General features: G+C 44.8%; 1 protein-coding gene across 1 annotated transcript in view; it reads left to right on the plus strand.

Annotated features, from left to right (window-relative positions):
- Positions 1 to 24,174, plus strand: part of JMJD1C (jumonji domain containing 1C) — a 593,631-nt gene that overhangs the window by 464,737 nt on the left and 104,720 nt on the right. Inside the window, 1 exon segment of the mRNA XM_033941997.1 lies at positions 17,354 to 17,555. Within this exon segment, the coding sequence (XP_033797888.1) occupies positions 17,354 to 17,555 (202 nt within the window).

Raw genomic sequence — 24,174 nt, forward strand, 5'->3', positions numbered from 1 at the left:
CAAGGGAGATAGCAAAGAGCCCTGAGGGACACCATATTCACTATTCCATGGGGTGGATAATGTGTCTTCAAACTTAACTTGGTAGCTTTGGGACTTTAAGAAGCCTTTAAACCAATTTAGACCGAAGGCATCCAAATGTTGTAACAATAAGTCATGGTCTCCGAGATCAAAAGCGCTGCTGAGGTCAAACTGGAGGATAAGAGCATTCTGACCTTTGCTGAGTATCTTGTACAAGTCATTGAGAAGAGATGCGATAACCGTCTCCATGCTGAAAGAATGTCTAAAGCCTGATTGAGAGTCATGCAGAAAATGATCTAAATGGTTCATTAATTGGGTTTGTACCACTCCCTCCATTAGCTTTACAAAAAGGGGGATGAGATCAATTGGTCTGTAATTGCTATTTGCTAGGTTGAGAAAGTGATTTTTTTTTTGTCTTTTATGATTGGGTGGATAATGACATGTCCTTGGTTAGGAGAGAATGTTCCTTTATTGAGTGAATTGATTAGCCAGAAGTAGAGGTCAGTCATAAATTTATGAGTTGCTTTAGACATTAGACCAGGGATCAATAGGTGAGTAAATAAGTAAATTGAGTCCAGGTAGGGTTGATAAAAGAACTCCAGGACATGTCAGTTTGAAATTTTAAGTTTAAGGTGTTAAAAAGAGCAGGGGTTTGGCTTCTATTCAAAGATGCTCTGGCAATTTGAATTTTTGATTGGAAGTAAAGAGCAAGGTCATTAGCTGAGGGAGGGATATCATTGGAAAGGTTAGTGCAAGGGGAGGTATCACATAAGCCGTTTATCTTTTAGAAGGCGTTTATATGCTCTGGATGTTTTTCTTCAATCCGATTTAATGCTTTCACTTTTGTTCTTGGTCCAAGCTCGTTCTATTCAGCATACCTGTCGCTTCAGAGAGAGTAGCTCTGTGTCAAACCATTTATCAGATTTTCTTTGGCATTTGAGCCATTTGGGACTAAGTTGGTCTAGACCAGGGGTCTCAAAGTCCCTCCTTTAGGGCCGCAATCCTGTCAGGTTTTCAGGATTTCCCCAATGAATATGCATTGAAAGCAGTGCATGCACATAGATCTCATGCATATTCATTGGGGAAATCCTGAAAACCCAACTGGATTGCGGCCCTCAAGGAGGGACTTTGAGACCCCTGGTCTAGAGTAAGAATGCTGAAGGAGTCCCAGTTAGCATAGGTTGTCAGTAGGATAGTAGGTAAATTTGTTATTGTAGCTAGACCAAAAGGCAGACTCGTCAATTTTTCCTTTGGGATAGTACTGTATGCAATGGAATAGGCTTTTTAGTTCTAGATTTGAGTCCAGACTTCTACCACAGGTACGTGATACGTCTCCTCTTTTTCTCCTCAAGGCTTTAATACACAATTGAAGGAAATTATCCTTACCGAAAGTAGTTATGTCACTAAATGCTTAAATATGGGTCTTATTAACCTAAGATCTATTAGGAATAAACATCATATTATTAAAGACTCTATTTCTTGCAATGCTCTTGATTTATTATGTATAACAGAAATAGGGTTGTTAAATTAAGCCTACATTAATTACGCTTGCCCACCAGGATTCTCTTACTACTACAATCATAGAAAGGGAAAAAAGGGATGTGATTTAGCTATAATCTACAAGTCCTCCCTTATTAAAGATTTTGAAAAATTGCCAGTTAAATATCCGATAGAATATCTTCAGTTCAAATTATGTTCCAAACCCCAACTCATCCTGCTCCTCTGTGTTCCTCCCCCAATTAACCGTGATGTTTTTACAATCCTGTAATCAACTCTTTCAGATTTTAGTACATCAGCCAAATTCCCTTTAATCCTAGAGGACTTTAATGACCATGTTGATGAGCACAATCTATTCATATCAGAAATAATTAACCTTATTATGGACATAAATTTAATTCCAATGTTAGATGAGGCAACACATTCAGCAGGCCATACTTTGGACATGATTCTAATTCCTAAAACATTAAAAGATGACTTCTCTTCTCCCTCCATCCACCTAGTTCCAGGGTCAGATCACAAATTGATTCTAATAAAATATTATCATAACTCTTCTACAACATCTCCCCCTGCTAAGACATTAATTTTTAAGAGATTTTAGGAATTTTGATATCTCTTCAATTACAGAGTCCTTTCTTCTTCACTTAGAAGATCTAAGTAATATCTCTCTGGATGACCAAAATGCTAAATTATTAAAATGCATGCAAGGAAATGCTAGATCATCTTGCACCTATGAGCTCCTGCACAATTTCCACAAAAAGACTCAAGAATCAAATAACATTAAAAAAAACTCCCACTAATCTATCAAAATACTTGGAGCAGGCAAATTACTATAAAAAGAAAATCAATATAGCCAAAAAGAACTATTACATGAATCGCATTTTAAAAGCCAAAAACTCTACAATGCTTTTTTGATTCTTAAATCACTTGCTGATTTTAAACCAAAGACATTCCATTCGGACACCTCTCCAACATCCCACTATCTGGCCACTTTCTTTAATGAAAAAATCGATAGGATCCGGAATCATATTCAACACAAATCGACACCTGTATTTGAGCCGACAGAACAAAGCTGTGCCTTGCCACTGTCCAAATGCTCATAATTTTCTTTGTCTTCAATAAATGATATACAGCACCTTCTACAAACAGTAAATATGAAAGATTCAAGCATTGACCTTATACCACCTTTTATATTAAAACACTGCTTTAGCTGTTTTGGACCACTTTTACATAAACTCATCACACATAGCTTAATTACTGGGTTTTTACCGAAACCCTAGAAAGAATCCATTATATTCTCCCCTTATTAGAGAACACAAGGCACACCACAAAGATTGTTCGAATTACCGCCCCATTGCTAACATCTCCTTTCTGGCAAAACTAACAAGAAAAGTAGTGTTTAATCAATTAATAGTTTGTAGAAAAAAACTAAAGCACTTCATCCTAATCAAACTGGCTTTCGCAAATATCATTCTACAGAACACTCTATGATCGGTTTAACATCCTCAATTCTTTATGTCTTGGATCATCACCAATCTTTTCTTCTTGTCTCTTTAGACCTTTCATCCATTTTTGACACTATTGATCATGACCTATTACTGAATCGACCAGGTACTGCAATGGTTTCAGTCATATCTCTCTGGCCGATCATCTAAGGTCAGTTTTAATAACTGGACTTCTAACTCCTATACAAGCTATGGTATCCCACAAGGCTCAATTCTCTTTCCTTTACTATTTAACATTTTCACTGCTCCACTTCTTATACTAAGTCGATCTATCGGATTTACAACCTTCGCATATGCCGACGACTTTCAACTTTGCATCTGTTAAATTCTGGCTCAGATGAGGAGATATATGCTGCATCAATCAATTCTGGCTCAGATAAGGAGATATATGCTGCATCAATCAGAATTTAACTAAAATTTGTCAATGGCTAAATGAGAACATGCTGTCCCTGAAAATTAACAAAATCAAAACCATTCTTTTTTCCATGGAAAAATGGCCTCAAGTCCCCCCCCCCCCCAACTGATCAGTACCAAGGATGTTCCTCTTCAGGAAGTTGCTAAGATTAAAATTCTAGGTATAATCATAGATCAAAAACTCACTTATCATGATCAAATTACTACAGTAGTCAAGAGTTGCTTTCACAGACTTTGAATGATCAGTTCTCTGGCAAATTATCTCGACGTATCTTATTTAAACACCCTAATACACTCCTTAGTAATATCCAAATTAGATTATTGCAATTCCTTTTATAAGGGAGTTTCACTTAAGGAATTAAGACGGTTACAAATCATCTAAAACAGTGTTCTTCAATCTTTTGACACCTATGGACCAGCGGAAATAAAATAATTATTTTGTGGACTGGCATCGGTCCGCGGACCGGCAGTTGAAGAACACTGGGCTAAGTCATGCCCATCTCCACCCCAGATCCCTTCCCCATAATAGTACTAATTGTAACACCATTTTTTCCATTCATTTTTCATATATACACACACACAATATAATCGTATTAACACATAATGGTTAACCACAAAATTAAAATACAAAAAGCACACTGTATGCTTTTCAACATTCATTCTTACCAGAAAACAGATAACCCCAAGCAAATGCAGGACCAAAAACTAAAAGTACTAATATTTACAAACAAACCTTAAGATGCAAGACTCTGCAAGCAGTACAACCCCAGAGGAAAAGAAGCAAATTAATTTCTTCCTGAACAGACAGCAGATGTAAATCAATCACTAAATAAAAGCATTCCCCCTACCGTTGTTGTCTCTCTCCCTCCTTGCTGTGCCTTGCCTTCTGGCCTGCCCCCTGGTGTTATCTTCGGTCCGGTCCGGTCCACGGTGTGATCAGTGCGGCATCTTTGGTCCGGCTCCCTGAGTGCTGTATTGCACAAAGCTGTGGGCAGCGGCTCCTCGCGCGCATCCCGCGCCTCATCTGGAAGCCTTCCCTCTGATGTTGCGTTGTTAGAGAGAAGGCTTCCGGTTCAGGTGCAGGATGCGCTTAGGAGCCTTTTCTCACGGCTTTCTGCACTGCAGCACTCAGGAGAGCCGGCCCGAAGACACCGCGTTGATTGCACCATGGACCAGAGGCTGAAGAACACCATCTTCTGCCCGATGGACGTGCCAGCCCTGCAAATCAGCACAATATTCCTGCGGACTGGCACCGGTCCACGGACCGGCGGTTGAAGACCACTGATCTAAAATACCGCAATAAAAATCATCACCAAGTCTAGGAAGTGTTATCATGTTATACCCCTTCTAAAGCATGCTCATTGGCTACCAGTTAACCATAGAATTACATTTTAAATATGCTTATTAACTTACAAAGTATTAATCTGTAAATTTCCCCTATTCCTAGAGAGAATGCTCATTATCCCAGGACAAGCAGGCAGGTATTCTCACTAGTGGGTGATGTCATCAGACAGAGCCCCGGTACGGACGTCTCACAAGCACGTGTTGCTTGTAGAAACTTAAAGTTTCTAGATGCCCGCACCGCGCATGCGCCGGTGCCTTCCCGCCCGGAGGTCCGGGCGTGTCTCCTCAGTTCTTTTCTTTCCGCGGAGCTGAGAAGTTCAACTTCATCATGCGCTAGCTGAATTCAGTTAAATTTGCCTTCCTTGTCCGCGTTTTCGCTTTCTTTTAATTACAGTTAACAGTACTTTTCTTTTTCAGTAAAAAAAAAAAAAAAAAAAAAGAAGATTATTTCCTCCGGCGGGTCGAACGGGCCGGCCACGTGGCTCAGGCCCACTGGCTTCGACCTCGCGGCGGAGATTTTCCGGCCTATGTCCCGGCCAATCACCGGGTTTAAAAAGTGCAGCAAGTGCCAACGCGCGATTTCACTCACGGACCCTCACCGGCGCTGTTTGCAGTGTTTGGGCCCTGACCACATTCCGAAATCGTGCAGGCCTTGCTCTACCCTTACGGCACGCTCATTCAAGCGGCGTTGCCTATTGTGGGAATCGATGTTCAAGATGGACGCAGCTAAAGATCCCTCAGCCTCCACTTCATCTGATACCTCCCCGGTTCGGGCGAAACCGGTATCGACCCCTCCTGCATCGAGTGTGGTGAAACCGGCATCGTTCATCCCGACACCATCCACGAGCTCGACGTCGGTGCCTGCCCCGGTCTCCTCGGTTCAGGTACCTCTTCCTTCCACAGTGCCACCAGTGGTCATCAAAGTGCCGAAAGCTACTAAGCAGAAGCACTCGGCCTCGAAGGAGCGCGATGACCGTGCAGGAGGACACCCTTTCGGTGCGGATCCCTCCTTATCGGCTTCGCTACGGTCCGTGCTGGAAGCTCAATTCGTTGAGCTCATGCAGACCATCGGACCCGGGCTCATCGCTGCCATACAGGGTGACCTCCCGGTACCGGTCCAAAGGGGCGGTCCGCCCCCTCCCCCTCCTCCACGCCGTTCGACCTCGAAAACCGACGAGGACGAACGGGGGAGGGCGGCGATGCCCACGCGGCAAGCCTCGCTTACCGATATGCCGCCATTAGAACCCATTACGCCTCCGCGCCAACATGGGACCAGACCTCCGATCGATACTCAAAGCCCTGGGCATAGTCAGGAAGAGTTCTTCCGTACTCCTTACCAGACTTGGGTAGCATCGCAAGAACCCGCATCGCAACCCCAGTTGCGATCCACCGCTTCCAGCCCTATCCACCACTTGGGGGCCTCGGGAGACCATGCGATGCACAGACGATCCCGATCCCCGTCCCGCCACCGAGACGGGCACCGATCAAGACACTCATCCTGGCACTCTTCACGCCAGTCGGAGGTGTCACCGCAGAAAAAACTGCAACGTAGGGGATACTCCTCATCAGAGGTGTCCCCTCCGGGGGGCCCGGAGTACGAGGAGACACCGGTGCCCGATTCTCCTTGTCACTCCCCGATGTCCATGGACCTGGAGGCCTCCTCCTCCTCCAGCCCGTCCCACAGGCCGACGCTGGCGGATCAATTGTCCTTCTCATCATTCCTCCGACAAATGGCGGATGATCTGGATGTGACCCTTGACACGGGCTCCCGATACTCCAAAGAGTATCTGGACACCATGCATTTACCTAACCCTCCAACGGAGTCGCTTCGGCTCCCCCTGCATAAATTGCTGGATCAGACCTTCATGCAGTGTTTTGAAACACCGTACTCCATACCGACGATCCCCAGCAAACTCGATGCTCGATACCGCATCGTGCACCATAAAGGGTTTGAGGGCCCTCAACTCTCCCACCAATCCCTACTGGTCGAGTCCTCTCTTAAACGCTCTCATCCCTCCCAGGTCTACGCCTCTGTACCGCCGGGCCGAGAGGGGAGAACGATGGACAAATTTGGTAGAAAATTCTACCAAAACTCCATGATGGCGTCACGGGTGCTGAACTACAATTTCTTTTTCTCTTCCTATCTGGAGTTCTTCTTGCCGGTGCTCCGCAAGTTCACTCCGTTCATAGACAACCAAGCTCGATTCGAGTTCGAGGAAGTGGTAGCCTCCCTCTCCCAATTACGCCTCCAGCTGATGCAATCCTCCTTCGATGCATTCGAACTCTCGGCACGTGCTGCCGCAAGCGCGGTAGCCATGCGTCGCCTGGCATGGCTCCGTACAATCGATATGGATCCCAACCTCCAGGACAGACTCGCCAACGTACCATGTGCTGGAGCTGACCTGTTCGATGAGTCTATCGAAACTGTTACCAAGAAGCTGTCGGATCATGAAAAATCCTTTCAATCCATCCTGCGGCCCAAACCCAAACCTCAACAGTCTCGACCTTCCAGGCCACCCCTGATTTACCAGCGGCGTTACATGCCCAGACAAACGCCTGCTGCGAGACAACCTGCGAAGAGACAACCTCCCCAGAAGTCTCAGCAAAAACCTCAGCCACCGGCTGCACCTAAGGCTCCCCAGCCCTTTTGACTCCCCTCCCGGGAGCATAACCGACACCGTTCTGCACTCAGCCTCTCCCATAGGGGGCCGCCTCCATCTTTTTTACCATCGATGGGAGGCCATAATCACGGACCTATGGGTCCTTACCATCATAAGAGAAGGATACTCTCTTCAATTCCATCGGGTCCCCCCGGACCATCCTCCAAGAGAGTATCCTTCAAGCTCGACGCAGACCGCCCTTCTTCTTCAGGAAGTCCAAACCTTACTTCAGCTTCGGGCTGTCGAGCCGGTCCCGTCAGACCAATTGAACCGAGGGTTTTACTCCCGGTACTTCCTCGTCCCGAAGAAAACGGGCGACCTGCGACCCATTTTAGACCTTCGGGCCCTCAACAAGTTTCTGGTCAAAGAGAAGTTTCGCATGTTGACTTTGGCTTCTCTATACCCCCTCCTCGAGCAGAACGACTGGTTATGCTCCCTGGATCTCAAGGAGGCCTACACTCACATCCCCATTCACCCGGCCTCCCGAAAGTTCCTCAGATTTCGGGTGGGAAATCTGCACCTACAGTATCGAGTGCTACCATTCGGCCTATCTTCGTCCCCCAGAGTCTTCACAAAGTGCCTGGTGGTAGTGGCCGCGGCACTCCGGGACAGGGGTCTACAGGTGTTCCCATACCTCGACGACTGGCTCATCAAGGCCCCGTCAGCCCCAGAGGTCACTTCGGCGGCCTTGGCTACAACCTACTTCCTCCAGAATTTGGGCTTCGAGATCAACTTTTCCAAGTCTCATCTACAACCCACCCAGTCCCTCCCCTTCATCGGAGCGGTCCTGGACACCACCCGACTCCGAGCATTCCTGCCTCTGCAACGCATGGAGTCTCTTCTTCATCTCTGCCAGTCGGTGTCTACTCGCCAAACCCTACCGGCGAGACAACTGATGGTGCTCCTGGGCCATATGGCCTCCACAGTACATGTGACACCCTTTGCCAGACTCCATCTCAGGATCCCCCAGTGGACCCTGGCATCACAGTGGAATCAGACGTCCGATCCACTATCCAAACACATCTTAGTCACACCTGCTCTTCGGCAGTCTCTACTTTGGTGGATGACCTCTTCGAATCTATCCAGAGGTTTGCTGATGCACTCTCCCCCCCATCAGAAAGTTCTCACAACCGATTCGTCGAATTATGCATGGGGGGCCCACCTGGATGGTCTCCGCACCCAAGGATTCTGGACCAGTGCGGAAAGACTACACCAAATCAATCTACTGGAACTCAGAGCCATCTTCAATGCGCTCCAAGCTTTCCAACACCTACTTCACGACATGGTAATCCTCATTCGCACAGACAATCAGGCCGCCATGTATTATATCAACAAGCAAGGAGACACGGGCTCGGCCCTCCTTTGCCAGGAAGCTCTACGAGTCTGGGACTGGGCGGTGCGCCACAACGCCCTACTCAGAGCAGTCTACATTCAGGGGGAGAACAACGTCTTAGCAGACAAACTGAGTCGTCTACTACAACCGCACGAATGGACTCTCCATTCCAGCCCCCTTCACCAAATCTTCACACAGTGGGGGACGCCTCAGATAGACCTCTTTGCGGCTCCCCACAACTCCAAACTGCCTCAGTTTTGCTCCAGGATCTACACCCCTCATCGCCTCGAGGCAGATGCTTTCCTACTGAACTGGGGGAAACGATTTCTATATGCGTTCTCACCATTCCCGCTGATCCAGAAGACTCTGGTCAAGCTGAAACTCGAACAGGCCACCATGATCCTAATAGCCCCTCGGTGGCCCAGACAACCTTGGTTCTCCCTCCTACTTCAACTCAGCAGCAGGGAACCAGTACCACTTCCAGTGTTTCCTTCACTACTTACTCAACATCAAGGATCACTGCTTCATCCCAACCTGCAGTCTCTCCACCTGACAGCTTGGTTCCTCTCAACGTAACCCCTCACCACTTCTCTCAAGAAGTGAGGGAGGTCTTGGAAGCTTCCAGGAAGCCCGCCACTCGACAATGCTACTCCCAGAAATGGACTAGATTCTCCTCATGGTGTGTTTCTAAATCAAAGGAACCTCAGCGAGCTTCCTTATCCTCCGTGCTGGACTATCTCCTACACCTATCTCAATCCGGGCTCAAGTCTACATCCATACGAGTCCACCTGAGCGCTATTGCGGCGTTCCACCAGCCCCTACAAGGGAAACCCCTCTCGGCCCATCCGGTGGTCGCCAGATTTATGAAAGGACTCTTCCATGTTAACCCTCCTCTCAAACCACCCCCAGTAGTTTGGGATCTCAATGTAGTCCTTTCCCGTCTCATGAAGCCCCCGTTTGAACCACTCAACAGGGCCCCTCTTAAGTATCTCACCTGGAAAGTGCTTTTCCTGGTAGCCCTTACGTCCGCTCGCAGAGTCAGCGAACTCCAGGCACTGATGGCGGATCCACCATTCACAGTATTCCATCATGACAAGGTGGTCCTCCGCACTCACCCGAAATGCCTGCCTAAGGTGGTCTCAGAATTTCATCTCAACCAATCCATTGTACTTCCAGTATTCTTCCCTAAGCCCCATTCTCACCACGGAGAATCGGCCCTTCACACTCTAGACTGTAAACGTGCGCTGGCTTTCTACCTGGATCGCACCAAGCCACACAGAACCACTCCTCAACTTTTTGTCTCCTTCGACCCTAATAAGTTGGGAAGACCCGTATCAAAGCGCACCATCTCTAATTGGATGGCGGCTTGTATCTCTTTCTGCTATGCCCAGGCTGGATTATCACTTCCTTGTAAGGTCACAGCCCATAAGGTCAGAGCAATGGCAGCCTCAGTAGCATTCCTCAGATCAACTCCAATCGAGGAAATTTGTAAGGCTGCCACCTGGTCCTCGGTTCACACATTCACCTCACATTATTGTCTGGATACTCTCTCCAGACGGGATGGACAGTTTGGCCAAACAGTATTGAAAAATTTATTCTCTTAAGTCGCCAACTCCCCCTCCATCCCACTGAGGTTAGCTTGGAGGTCACCCACTAGTGAGAATACCTGCCTGCTTGTCCTGGGATAAAGCAATGTTACTTACCGTAACAGTTGTTATCCAGGGACAGCAGGCAGCTATTCTCACGTCCCACCCACCTCCCCTGGGTTGGCTTCTCAGGCTAGCTACCTGAACTGAGGAGACACGCCCGGACCTCCGGGCGGGAAGGCACCGGCGCATGCGCGGTGCGGGCATCTAGAAACTTTAAGTTTCTACAAGCAACACGTGCTTGTGAGACGTCCGTACCGGGGCTCTGTCTGATGACATCACCCACTAGTGAGAATAGCTGCCTGCTGTCCCTGGATAACAACTGTTACGGTAAGTAACATTGCTTTCCTTAGGCTCCATCAAGAATATTAGGATCTGATGACAAAAACCTCCTTTCCATCCCATCCTTAAGATGTATTAATATCCGGAGGGATACTATCTTTTCAGTTGTAACCACACAAACGTGGAATTCACTGCCAAAAAAATTGAGGAAAGAGAAATCATTAAATAAATTCAAAGGATTATTAAAAAACTTTCTGTATAAAGATGCTTTTCAACAGATAAGATTTCTAATAGGCTTTGATTATTCTCTTTCTCCCTGTCCTTATGTTTTGTCCTTTAATTATTTTCTTTCCTATCACAATTGTAGTTCTCCCACCATCCCTTTCGTATCTAATAAGGCATGTTTGTCCATGTCTATGTTCCTAATTGTTTTGCCTGTCTTCCCCACATTTTACTGTACATATCTTTGAATTTTTGAAATTGCGAGTCATACACCTGGGGAGCCGAAATCCATGCAAGGTTTACACCCTAAATGGCGAGATCCTGACAAGAACTGAAGCGGAAAGAGAGTTAGGGGTGATTGTCAGGGAAGACATGAAATCTGCAAACCAAGTGGAGCAAGCTTCATCCAAAGCAAGGCAAATCATAGGTTGCATATGCAGGAGTTTCGTCAGCCGCAAACCGGAAGTCATTATGCCACTGTATAGATCCATGGTGAGACCGCACCTGGAGTACTGTGTGCAATTCTGGAGGCCGCATTACCGCAAGGATGTGCTGAGACTGGAATCGGTCCAGAGAATGGCCACCAGGATGGTCTTGGGACTCAAGGAGCTCCCATACGAGGAGCAGTTAGGGAAGTTGCAGCTCTACTCACTCAAGGAACGTAGAGAGAGGGGAGATATGATCGAGACATTCAAGTATCTCACGGGCCGCATCGAGGTGGAGGAAGATATCTTTTTCAAGGGTCCCGCGGCAACAAGGGGGCATCCGTGGAAAATCAGGGGCGGGAAACTGCACGGTGACACTAGGAAGTTCTTCTTCACTGAAAGGGTAGTTGATCGCTGGAATAGTCTTCCACTCCAGGTTATTGAGGCCAGCAGCGTGCCAGATTTTAAGGCCAGATGGGATAGACATGTGGGATCTATCCGCAAAGATAAATAGGGAGGGTCATTAGAGTGGGCAGACTTGATGGGCCGTGGCCCTTATCTGCCGTCTATTTCTATGTTTCTATGTATCAAAATTTTTATTAAACTTGGAACTTAAACTTAAACTTGAATTTGAATACAAAGTGGTCTGATAACAGTGATTTGTGCCAGTTGCCATCTGAGGCGGATATAGGAGAATGAAGAGGGTCATTAGAGGAAGTAGCAACTAAGTTGATATGATGGGCTTTTTCATGTGTGGAGCTGAAAGGTAATCGAGAATAGTCTAGGCTTTCCAAGAAAGTTAGTATCTCATGGTCTCACGAGACTGCCCCAGGAACTTGAGCAGCCATTTCCGATCATGGCTCCACAGGGGGCAGGTACGAAGAAAAATCTCTCCTGCCCCGCTTCACTGCTAGACCACCAGGGTTCAAAAAGGTATACTGGAGAGGTGTCCAGTAGGTGGGAAGGAAGTGGGGTGGTTAACAATTGGCTGGCATAGGATACGGGAAGGATCGCTTCTGTCCCAGCACACCGCTGGACCACCAGGGCTTAAGGCAGACCCACGGGAGGCCTGCAACGGGTCCAGGAGGTGGCAGGGAAGCAGGGTGGTTAACAGCTGGCCAGGACAGGATGCAGGAAGGATTGTTCCTGTCGTGGTTCACTGCTGGACCACTAGGGCTTAAGGCAGGCCTGTGGGATGCCTGCTATGGGTCTAGGTGGGGGCAGTCATGAGGATCCGAATATAAACTGAGACCCCCCATTTTTGGGCCCAGAAATCTCAGTTCATATTTGAGTATATACAGTATATCTTTTATATATATTGTAATTCTTTTTATACTTGGAAATTCCAATGTTAAAGTATTATGAACATTATAATATTATCCTATCAATGGCCTGCAAATTAAATTGCTCATATATTGTGCGGTCAATCCATATAATATTTTAAATACCAAACAGCATAACTTAAACATGACTCTAGCCTTGATTGGCAGCCAGTGTAAAACTATATATGAAGGTGTAATTCTGTCTAATTTTTCTTAATTTATAAACTAATCAGACAGCTGAATTTTGTATTGTCTGCAAACTTTTAAGCAGACACTTGGGAATGTATTTATTTATTTATTTAATTCAATGAGCTCAGAATAGATTCCCGGATAAACTATGTTGCACTAATCTAATTTACTTAATATTAGTGCTTGCATTTTCAATCTAAATTGATCTTGATACAAATATTTCCTAATACTTCTAAGTTTTCTTAAAGCCCAAAAAGCACTTCTAACTCTGAGGACTTTCTTAAGAGATCAGGTTCCACAGGTGACCCTTGAGGGGGGAAGGAATGCTGGCCTTCTGCTTTAACCCTCAGTAAACCTGGTTCTAAGAGGGAAGTGTAGAGGATCTGCATTAAAGATAGTTTTCACAGCAAACTGTGAACTACTATCTGTTAGAGAAGGAGGGAAGAGGACTAAGAAAGTAATAATGCCCCTGTATCGCTCCATGGTGCAACCTCATCTGAAGTATTGCGTTCAATTCTAGTCTCCTTATCTCAAGAAAGATATAGTGGCGCTAGAAAAGGTTCAAAGAAGAGTGACCAAGATGGTAAAGGGGATAGAACTCCTCTTATATGAGGAAAGACTAAAAAGGTTAAGGATCTTCAGCTTGGAAAAGAGATGGCTGAGGGGAGATATGATTGAAGTCTACAAAATCCTGAGTGGAGTAGAACGGGTACAAGTGGACTCCATCAAAAATTACAAAGACTAGGGGACACTCGATGAAGTTACAGGGAAATACTTTTAAAACCAATAGGAGGAATTTTTTTTTCACTCGGAGAATAGTTAAGCTCTGGAATGCATTGCCAGAGGATGTGGTAAGACCGGATAGTGTAGCTGGTTTTAAGAAAGGTTTGAACAAGTTCTTGGAGGAAAAGTCCATAGTCTGTTGAGAAAGACATGGGGGAAGCCACTGCTTGCCCTGTATCGGTATCATGGAATATTGCTGCTACTTGGGTTTTGGCCAGGTACTAGTGACCTGGATTGGCCACCATGAGAACGGGCTACTGTGCTTGATGGACCATTGGTCTGACCCAGTAAGGCTATTCTTATGTTCTTATGTAAATTAATCTGAGTTTCATAGTCGGTTTGCTGGATATTGTAATTCTCAACAGTTTTAAAGATTATTCTAACTTACAATGTATACCATCTACTTTAAGAGTTAAACCTTCCTCTTGTCTGTCTTTGGAACAAATTAATAAGAATTTTGTTTTATCTTTGTTCAATTTCAGATAAGAAGCATTCATCCAATCTGTAATCAAGTAAAGACACTGTGAAATTTTCCGATTAATATTTTGTAATATATTATCTAATGGAAACAAGTCAGTAGTATTGACAGTGTAGATAATCTGCCATCTCTAATTTTTTTCCTTGTGATGAGAGTAATATATTAAATAAAATAGGAGCTAAGAGATAATCCTATGGCACTCCTGATGGTGGCAACCACTTTTCTGACTAAACTGCTTGCATCTTGACTTTATAGGATGTGAATGACAAAATTCCTTGAAATCAAGTCATACATTTCCAACTATTCCTTTTTTAAAGCATTAAAAAGATCTTTATGATCTACCAAATCAAATGCACTTGACAGGTCTAGTTGCATAATAAGAGCTTGTTTCCCTTTCTCATTTATTATTTTATTTCCTCTAACAACAATATTAACAATATATATATAGCTATAAATAGCTAAGAAGAAAAAAAAATTAAAATTGAATCAGGTTGGGCAGACTGGATGGACCATTCGGGTCTTTAGTTGTCGTCATCTACTATGTTCCTATATACCTCTTTTACAAAGCCACGCAGCAATGGCCCTGAAGCCCTTTAAATCTCTATGGGCTTCGGGGCCATTAGCGCAGCACAGCCGTTAGCGCGGCTTTGTAAAAGAGGCCGTATGTCTCTGTACTATGTTCAACCAAATTCAATTTGAGACAAATGCAGTAATCAAAGAGATCCAGATAATGCACCAATTTTTCTGTTACCAGATCCTCCATAATTTATATAAAGTAAGAGATAAATGCTACCAGTCTGTAATTTGTAACTACATTCTTAGATAATTTAAGATTCTTAATGATAGGTGTAATAATAATTTCTGCATACTCTTATGGAAAAACCCCATTGAAAGTAAATTTTTTTCCGTTGCCTTGTTATCTGAGAGTTTTTTGGTGCAGTGTTTGAAATATTTTAAACCACTGTAACACTTTGGTAACTTGCAGTATATCAAGAGTTTTTTTTTAATCCAAGCATAACAATGAGTAATACTAATCTTCTGGAATCCCTTTTGGACTTGGTTTTGTAGTGAATTTTAGAGACCTTATGCACCATTTGCATGAAGAAAGTAGATTGATATGTGTGCACTTCAACATACTGTGTGTGTGATTTCAGACCTTGACAAATTCTTATTGAATTTAAGAGTCAGCTGTTGAGACCTCTGTCACAAACCCCCCACCTTGCTACCTCACCACCACGAAGTATACTATTGCTCCTTTTAAGATCTGACTTAATAAGGCAGATATTCCATTCGTTGTCTCGGGAGGGAGGGATGTAATTGAATCAGAAGGCAGACTTTTTATTCAGTGCTGAATAGAATTGGGGCACAAGCCCTATGTTGCCATATCACAGTGTGTATTAACTAACATACAATAATTCATACTATTATGCTGATATACTGTACTTTATATCACAATGGGGATTCTCAGAATGCCGCCCTGACCATACAGGAACAGCGTGGCTACACTCTTCACTGATTCCACCCAGTTGTGTGATATAAATTTACGTTTGTGCTTTATTTTGTTTTTACAGTGGTGCCTCACACAACGAACTTAATTCGTTCCAGGAGCAAGTTTGTTATGCGAAAAGTTCGTTATGTGAAACGCGTTTTCCCATAACAATACATGTTAAAAAAAATAATTCGTTCTGTAGCATAAAATATGCTAAGATGACATAAAAAAAGATAAATTTATCTTGTTAGAGCTGTTAGCATGATATAGAGGGGATATATGTGAAGGGGAGGGGAGACAGGGGTTTTGTTGATCCTTGCTGTGTATTATAATCACCCCCCACATACTCCCCAGTACCTTTTTTAATTCCTCCCATCTTTCCCAGCCAGTGGCGTACAGGCCAGAAGCGCAGAGATCAGGAGCAATTCCTCTGCACGCCTGTGTGGGCCCATGCCGATCTCCGAATGGCTGCAGTTAGTTCTTGTGAGTCCCGCGAGAGCTGGCTGCAGTTAGTTCTTGTGAGTCCCGCGAGAGCTGACTGCAGCCATTCAGAGATCAGCGCAGGCCCAGGCAGTAGCACAGAAGGCTTGCTCTTGATCTCTGTCTGCGCTTCTGGCTGGGAAATTTGCTAGACCACCAGTTCGAGTGAGCGGGTGAGAAAGTTGCAGCAGTGGTGGCTTTTTAAAAAAAATATGTGGCGGCGGGGGGAGGTTTAAAAATATGCGGTGGCGGCGGTGGGAGGTTTAAAAATATGCGGTGGCGGCGGGGGGAGGTTTAAAAATATGCGGTGGCGGCGGGGGGAGGTTTAAAAATATGCGGTGGCGGCGGCAGGGGGGTTTAAAATATGTAGCACCGAGAGAGGGCAGTTAAGGATGCAGCTCGGGCGACTTCGTTGTGTGAAACGAAGTTCGTTGTGGGAAGCAAGACCTGAAGTTCGTTGTGCGCAGCGTTCGCTGTGCGAGGCGTCCGTTATGCGAGGCACCACTGTATATCATTTTAGCTTAATTTCATGTTAAATACTAAACTCTCTATTTCATTTCATTTTAAATTCTGTTAATTCATTTCATTACTTTGTGCTAATAGTACTTGACTTAGCTTTATGCTGTTGTTTCAAAAGTCCCCACCAACGCATTTCAGATCTTCCTTAGGATAGGGGTTTGTGCCACAACAATTGCATAAGTGTTCCCTTACTTAGTGACCATCTTCTATTCCATATCACAGTGTGAACATAAGAACTTATGTCCTGGTTCTGTTGGCCAGCACCTTAATCCAGTCTGGCATTTCCTGTAATTTTCCTTCAAACAGGAGAGAAGCGACCCAAAAAGAAAAGTGCAGTTGTCTCTACTTCTGAGACTCGGGAAGTGTTGTAAGGAGAGATGGTGAAATGTGAGAGAAGTGAATGTTGGGAGTGAATTAGAAAAGCTTGAATGCCTGAGGAGGTGATATGAAGAGAAAGAGTGAGCTGCTCCAGAGTTGGAGGGAGGATAGAGAGAAAATGTTTTGTCCTAGGAAGTCACCTCAATTGACCCCTGTCTAATTGCCACCAAAATTGACCCCCATCCAATTACCACCAATCAATGGCTCCACATCTGAGTACTGACACCTTTCTTTCTAGGACCCTCTCCCACTTCCCCCTCCAAAAAAAATCAATCATTTGCACGACACATAACAAATGTATGTAGTATTAAACGCACACACACATATTTAATGGACAGTTCATTGAAGATTTTGTGATTATTTTTACAGCTGGTATACCTCGGTCAGTATTAAAAGATTGGCGAAAAGTTAAGAAGTTGAAGCAAACTGGAGAATCCTTTTTGCAAGATGATTCTTGCTGTGAAATAGGGCCTAATCTGCAAAAATGCAGGGAATGTAGACTTATTCGGAGTAAGAAAGGTGAAGAATCAGCTCACTCGCCAGTGTTTTGCAGATTTTACTATTTCCGTAGGTAAGTGCTAATTTATTTATATTGCAGAATATATAATTTCCATGCTTCCAACAGGTTATGCTTTTGCTACACATGCTGCTATGCCAGCTGAGTTAGAAGACAAAGAAATCATTGTGTTAGTGATTATGGAAATTCTGGAAAATAGCCAATAACAAATGCTGGAACTGCACATGTGTCTGAGACTGATGCTTAACAGGTGAAAAGGAAGTCACTTATTCAAAGTGAAATACTTTTTCATGACATTTTGTATTAGCAGCTGCTGATATGAATTATGTCATATACTTTGAATTCCAAATGTTACTTTATCAATATCAGTAAATCACCTACTATTAGGCTCGCTTTGTTTAAGAGTGAAAACAGTCAGTGTTCACTATACAGAGATAACAGATCTCAAGTGTCTGCAGTCAAACCTCAGAGCAAATCATAAGGGAGGACTCGTATGCGGACTATCATTGATCGTATGTTAACTCAAAGAGACAATTCTAGTGAACAATTTTGACTGTTAATGTTTAGATGTTTCTATATCCAAAAATCTTGTTTGTTATTTATCATTTAACTTATTTTTTAATTAGAGTAATACTTAGCTTGGGTCAAGGTTTAGGAGGTAAGCAGGTGCCTATTTTTGATCAGTTTTATAAAGACACATAGGCACTTTTGTGTCTATAAATTACTAGAAGCAAGGTGGCAAAAATTATGGCTAGATTAAATCTGCATATATTTAGCCTGCTCATAGCTTTCAGGCCCAAATAGCCTGTAAAGTACATACATAAGCATATATTTATAAAAAAAAATACCCTTAAGGCATGACTCGGCCCATGATCCACTTCCCAAAATACATGAGTATGTGTTTTCTTGGCATCACATTTCCTTTTTTCTAGAGATACATTTTGATTGAAATTTTTAATTGTGACGTTAAAGGCATGGCATGGCTAGCAGTCCATTGGGGAGCAGAAGAAGTGTGAAGACTTTAAACCAAGGCTACTTTCTTTTCTGATCGCCTATCTAAAGTTTCATTTAATAACTCAACCTCTGTCCCCTGTTCTAATAAACACAGTGTACCGCAAGGTTCCATTCTGTTACCACATCTCTTCAATATTTTTCTATCCCCACTTTTCACCCTCTGCCAATTCATCGGCTTTTCTGCTTTTGCTTACGCAGACGACATACAGCTATACCACCCGTTAAACCCTGAATACATAAATTAAATCAAAGTCATTAATCAAAAATTTGAACAAATTAGACTTTTGGCTGCATGAAAATATGTTAGCGTTAAATATTACCAAAACCAAGATAATGATTTTCCCCCTGGAGAAAAGGGATTTCCTTATGCACCTTACAATAACACTTAAAAACCAAGCTCATCTTAAAAGCTCATCTTAAAAGCCAAGCTCATCTTAGCTAAAAGTAATTTTGACCATGTCTCTCCACTCCTTTCCAAACTTCACTGGCTTCATTTAATCGCCAGGGTCCACTTTAAATGTGCCTGTCTTGCTTTCAAGATCCTACACTGTATCCTCCCTCCCTTTATCCCTCTTACTTGGAATTCTTCAAACCCTAATACCACCAGACCCTTCCACAAATTAAAAATTTCCTTCCCCTCGCTAAAAGGCATTTCCCCTTCAAAATCACTGAGCTATGGAACAACCTTACCTCCCCTCTTCGGAACCTGAGCTCTCTCCAAGTTTTCCGCAAACATCTGAAAACCTGGCTTTTCTCAAAAATGTAAGCCTCTCTCCAACTTTGGCATCCCAAGTCCTCAAAATCTCTTCATATCTGGCATCCCTAGTCCTCTAAATATTCTTCATACTTCGACCTCTAACCCTTTATTGTAGTTCCTTTCTATTACATCTCCTGTAAACCGTGCCGAGCTCCACGAACGTGGAGAAGATGCGGTATACAAACCTAAGGATTAGATTAGATTAGATTAAAAACAACCCCCTGTGATTAGTCACAACTATAAAAATCTTAGGGGTCACCTTTGACCAAAAATCATGATCATATCAGTTGTGTGGTTAAATCCTGCTTTTTCAAACTTTGAATGATCCGCTCAATATCAAAATTTCTGGAATCTAAATCATTAAATATTCTGATCCACTCAGTAATTTTCAAATTAGACTATTGCAACAGCTTACTAATAGAAATTACACAAAAGGAAATTAGGCGCCTCCAAATAATTCAAAACGCGGCCATGAAACTTTCCATTTTGCCTGTTGACTTACTCTGTTATCTCAGGATCATTATAGATTCTAAACTGTCCTTTGAACAACAAACATCACTGGTCGTAAAGAAAGGTTGTGTCGCCTCCATCCCATCAGATGCTATTTGGACCACAGTGCTCTTCACACCCTGTTGCATGCTTTTATTATTTCACTTTAGATTACTGTAATTCAATTTATGCTGACTTTCCCATGTTTGTTATGGCATCTAGAAATGTTACAAAATTCTGCAATTAGAATGCTTTCTAATGCCTTTTGCTATGATTCAGCTACTCCTTTGTTTGTATAATTACACTGGTTACCCATACAATTCAGAGTCTGGTTTAAAATCCTTCTTTTGACCCGCAAAACCCTATGTTCAGCAGTCCTGCATATTTAGTTTGCTTGGACACAAGCTCTTTGGTCTCTTGATGCTCATCAATTAACTCTCCCCTCACCTAGTTCTGCACATTATGAATCTACCCAAAAGGCTACGTTCTTTATCCTAGCTCTTAGTCTCTGGAACACTTTGCCAGTGTACTTGAAATCAGAATTGTCTACTATGAGTTTTAAAAAGAAAATGAAGTCACATTATTTTCAATTATCTTTTAATCTTGCTTCCTTTTGATGGCTGGCCTTGCTTATTGACACAGGGGTATCTCAGTACTCAGTATCTTTTCTATCTCCCCTAACCCATTACAACATTTTTCCCTTTTTTCATTTGCCGTATTTTCACGCAGATAACGCGCACCCGTGTAAAACGCGCACACGGGTATAGCGCGCAGAAACCACGATTTTATGTACAAAAACTTTTGTATACCGCGCTCACGGGTATATCGCGCATGCAGCCCGACTGTCCTTTTGCCCGCCCCGACTCTCCTCTGGCCACCCCGACTCTCCTTTCGCCCTCCCCGACTCTCCGTGCGCTGTCCCGACTATCCGTTCACCCTCCCTGACTTTCCGTGCACTGCCCCGCCTCTCCGTGCGCTGTCCCGACTCTCCGTTCACCCTCCCTGACTTTCCGTGCACTGCCCCGACTCTCCGTGCGCTGTCCCGACTCTCTGTTCACCACAAGGAGATACTGACAAACCACTGAAAGAGATCCCAGGAACAACACCCAAAGACCCACTCAGTATGTGAACCAGTTGAGTGGAGTGGACTAGGATAACTGGGGGGTGGAAATGGACCCGGAGTTTTCTCAGCAGAATTTCCCAGACCACCTCTTCCTCTCAACACATTGACACGCTAGTGGGTTTATTTTATAGCTTTTTCACTCCCTTCGGTCTGCCTGTCCCCCTTGAAGTCCTGTCCCCCCTTGAAGGTCTGTCCCCATCCTGAAAGCCTGATGCCCCCCCCCCCCCCGACGTCCGATACATCCCCCCCCCGGCAGGACCACTCGCACCCCCACCCCGAAGGACCGCCGACTCCCCGACAATATCGGGCCAGAAGGGAGCCCAAACCCTCCTGGCCACGGCGACCCCCTACCCCCACCCCGCACTACATTACGGGGCAGGAGGGATCCCAGGCCCTCCTGCCCTCGACGCAAACCCCCCTCCCTCCAACGACCGCCCCCCCCAAGAACCTCCGACCGCCCCCCCAGCCGACCCGCGACCCCCCTGGCCGACCCCCACGACACCCCCACCCCCCTTCCCCGTACCTTTGGTAGTTGGCCGGACAGACGGGAGCCAAACCCGCCTGTCCGGCAGGCAGCCAACGACGGAATGAGGCCGGATTGGCCCAGCCGTCCCAAAGCTCCGCCTACTGGTGGGGCCTAAGGCGCGTGGGCCAATCAGAATAGGCCCTGGTGCCTTAGGTCCCACCTGGGGGCGCGGCCTGAGGCACATGGTCGGGTTGGGCCCATGTGCCTCAGGCCGCGCCCCCAGGTGGGACCTAAGGCTCCAGGGCCTATTCTGATTGGCCCACGCGCCTTAGGCCCCACCAGTAGGCGGAGCTTTGGGACGGATGGGCCAATCCGGCCTCATTCCGTCGTTGGCTGCCTGCCGGACAGGCGGGTTTGGCTCCCGTCTGTCCGGCCAACTACCAAAGGTACGGGGAAGGGGGGTGGGGGTGTCGTGGGGGTCGGCCATGGGGGTCGCGGGTCGGCTGGGGGGTGGTCGGAGGTTCTTGGGGGGGGCGGTCGTTGGAGGGAGGGGGGTTTGCGTCGAGGGCAGGAGGGCCTATGATCCCCCCTGCCCGTAATGTAGTGCGGGGTGGGGGTAGGGGGTCGCCGTGGCCAGGAGGGTTTGGGCTCCCTCCTGGCCCGATATTGTCGGGGAGTTGGGGAGTCGGCCGGGCAAGAGGGCTTGGGCTCCCTCTTGCTCCGATCGTGGATGCGGGTGCGGGTGGGAGCGCGTGCGCGCGGTCGTTCGGGGTGGGGGTGCGAGCGGTCCTGCTGGGGGGGTGAATCGGGTGTCGGGCGGGGTGGGAACTATGTAAAAAAAAATTTTGTATACCGCGCTCACGCGTATAACGCGCGAGGGGTATGCGCAGTAGGTAAAAACGCGTATAACGCGCGCGTTATATGCGTGAAAATACGGTAGTTGTTTCATTGTACGTTCTCTCATGTCTGACTTTGTAGTTCTTTTTGCATTTTATTGTGCTTTATATATTGTAAACCATTTTTAGCTTTTATAAAACAAAGCTGTATATTACATTTTTTTAAACAGAAAGAAATCTTTAAAGCAGTCCTTAACTCCATTTTCTTTGGATCTAGGAGCTATCCCAGAAATTTAAGACCCAATTGCTCTGAGCTCATTTGACCTTTCCACTTCCCCCAAATCTGTGTCTCCACTGAAGTTGACGGAGGGGGTGGTGTTTTGATCTCAAGAGGTTTGCTGCAGTTTCTATTTGGCCTGATTTACTAAAACTGTTTCCTGTTCTGTGTCTGAGAGAAAAGACCTTGGTAAATGAAGTCTATCTTGGGCCATTGGAGATACTGACAGCACCACATGACCAGTGATCCCCCCCCCTCAACATATGCATGCATTTTCACACATACTTCCACATGGCTGTATGTAGGTTAATTTTATCTTTTTGCTTTATCATCATCTGAGCTTGGATACCCACTAATATCCTTTTTCCACCCAGTTTTGCTCCCAAACCCCTTTCAGCCTCATTTTTGCCACCTCACCCATTAGCTTAAGCTGTCATTCCTCCCCTGCTGAGTTTGCTATTTTCCTGTTAGAACTTGTGTCATACCTATCTCATTTAATTTGAGCAACATGGTGCACAAACTCCCCCACTGCTCTCACAAGACTTGAGACTTAATGCACTATGTAGTCAAATTTGCTGAAAACTACTACAGAATGCAGACCCCCAACTCATCAAGACCAGGATTCAGGGTATAAAAATCCTGGGTGGCCTGGTGCTGTTTTCTGGTGTCATAGTGATCTTGTGCCTAAGATATGTTGAGGCCTGCTGTAGAATGTAATGGCCTGAAAGTAAATAGTAAAAGTGGTACAGGGACAATAATCAAAGATTATTCTGCAAAAACTTTAAGGATGCAGTAATGTGAGAATCTAAGTTCCTAGTATCACAATGCCACATGAAAAGTAATAAGGGAACAATTTTTAAGAGAGATCCTTCTATCTATAGCAAGTAATAAGGGTTAATTTTCAATATATTTAAAACAAATTTGTAATGGTTCTCCTTTAATACAATGAGTAGATTTGGTGTAAATCAATGTTTATAACAGTAGTCTTCAATGCAAGGCCAAGGGGCCAATGGCTGCCCCCAGAGACCTTTTTGGTAGCTCTCATTGCCTTTTTGTTTTTTCTTCTGCTACTTTGCTCTTTTCTCAGGCTCAGGACAGAAAAGGGAAAATAGATGAGGGGAAGAACACATGCTGGAAGGACAAGGCATTTCTCAAGTAGACAAAAGAGAATGCATTTGGAAATGGTCACAACCTTGAGAATACTCCCAAGTGAACTCTGAAGTTGGGCTGCAGGGATGGATGTCATTGACACACAGTGGTCAGCAGTGTTTCCCCCCCCCCTCATGAGAAGATATTTAACGACTCTTCTTCAGCTCATTAGAATTCAAAGTGGCCCCAACTTAAAAAATTAATGAAGACCGCTGGTCTAGAGGAATGCGGCTTTGTGGAAATGTTTAAGGGAAAAACATTTAATGAGTCAGTCATGACTAAGCAGTAGTGTACATAGTACCATGTGGTGAGCCTGGGCTGGATTCCAAAGCTGAGATTCTTCTCCAGGAATGTCATAATGAATAGCGCATGATACACCAAAATAGTACTGGTGAAAAAATTAAGAGCACGGTGCTTAAGTAATTGTATTCTCTTTAAAAATTTGATACTAGCTTGGGTCCTCTGCCATTCAAAATTCTATAAGACAAGCTATGAAAAGTATATTATCACCAACTTTATTATGTCTTAGCTCTTGCTTATAATTACTGATTTAAGAACATAA

The sequence above is a fragment of the Geotrypetes seraphini genome, chromosome 4 (genome assembly GCF_902459505.1).
Source record: "Geotrypetes seraphini chromosome 4, aGeoSer1.1, whole genome shotgun sequence".
Lineage (NCBI taxonomy): Eukaryota > Metazoa > Chordata > Amphibia > Gymnophiona > Dermophiidae > Geotrypetes > Geotrypetes seraphini.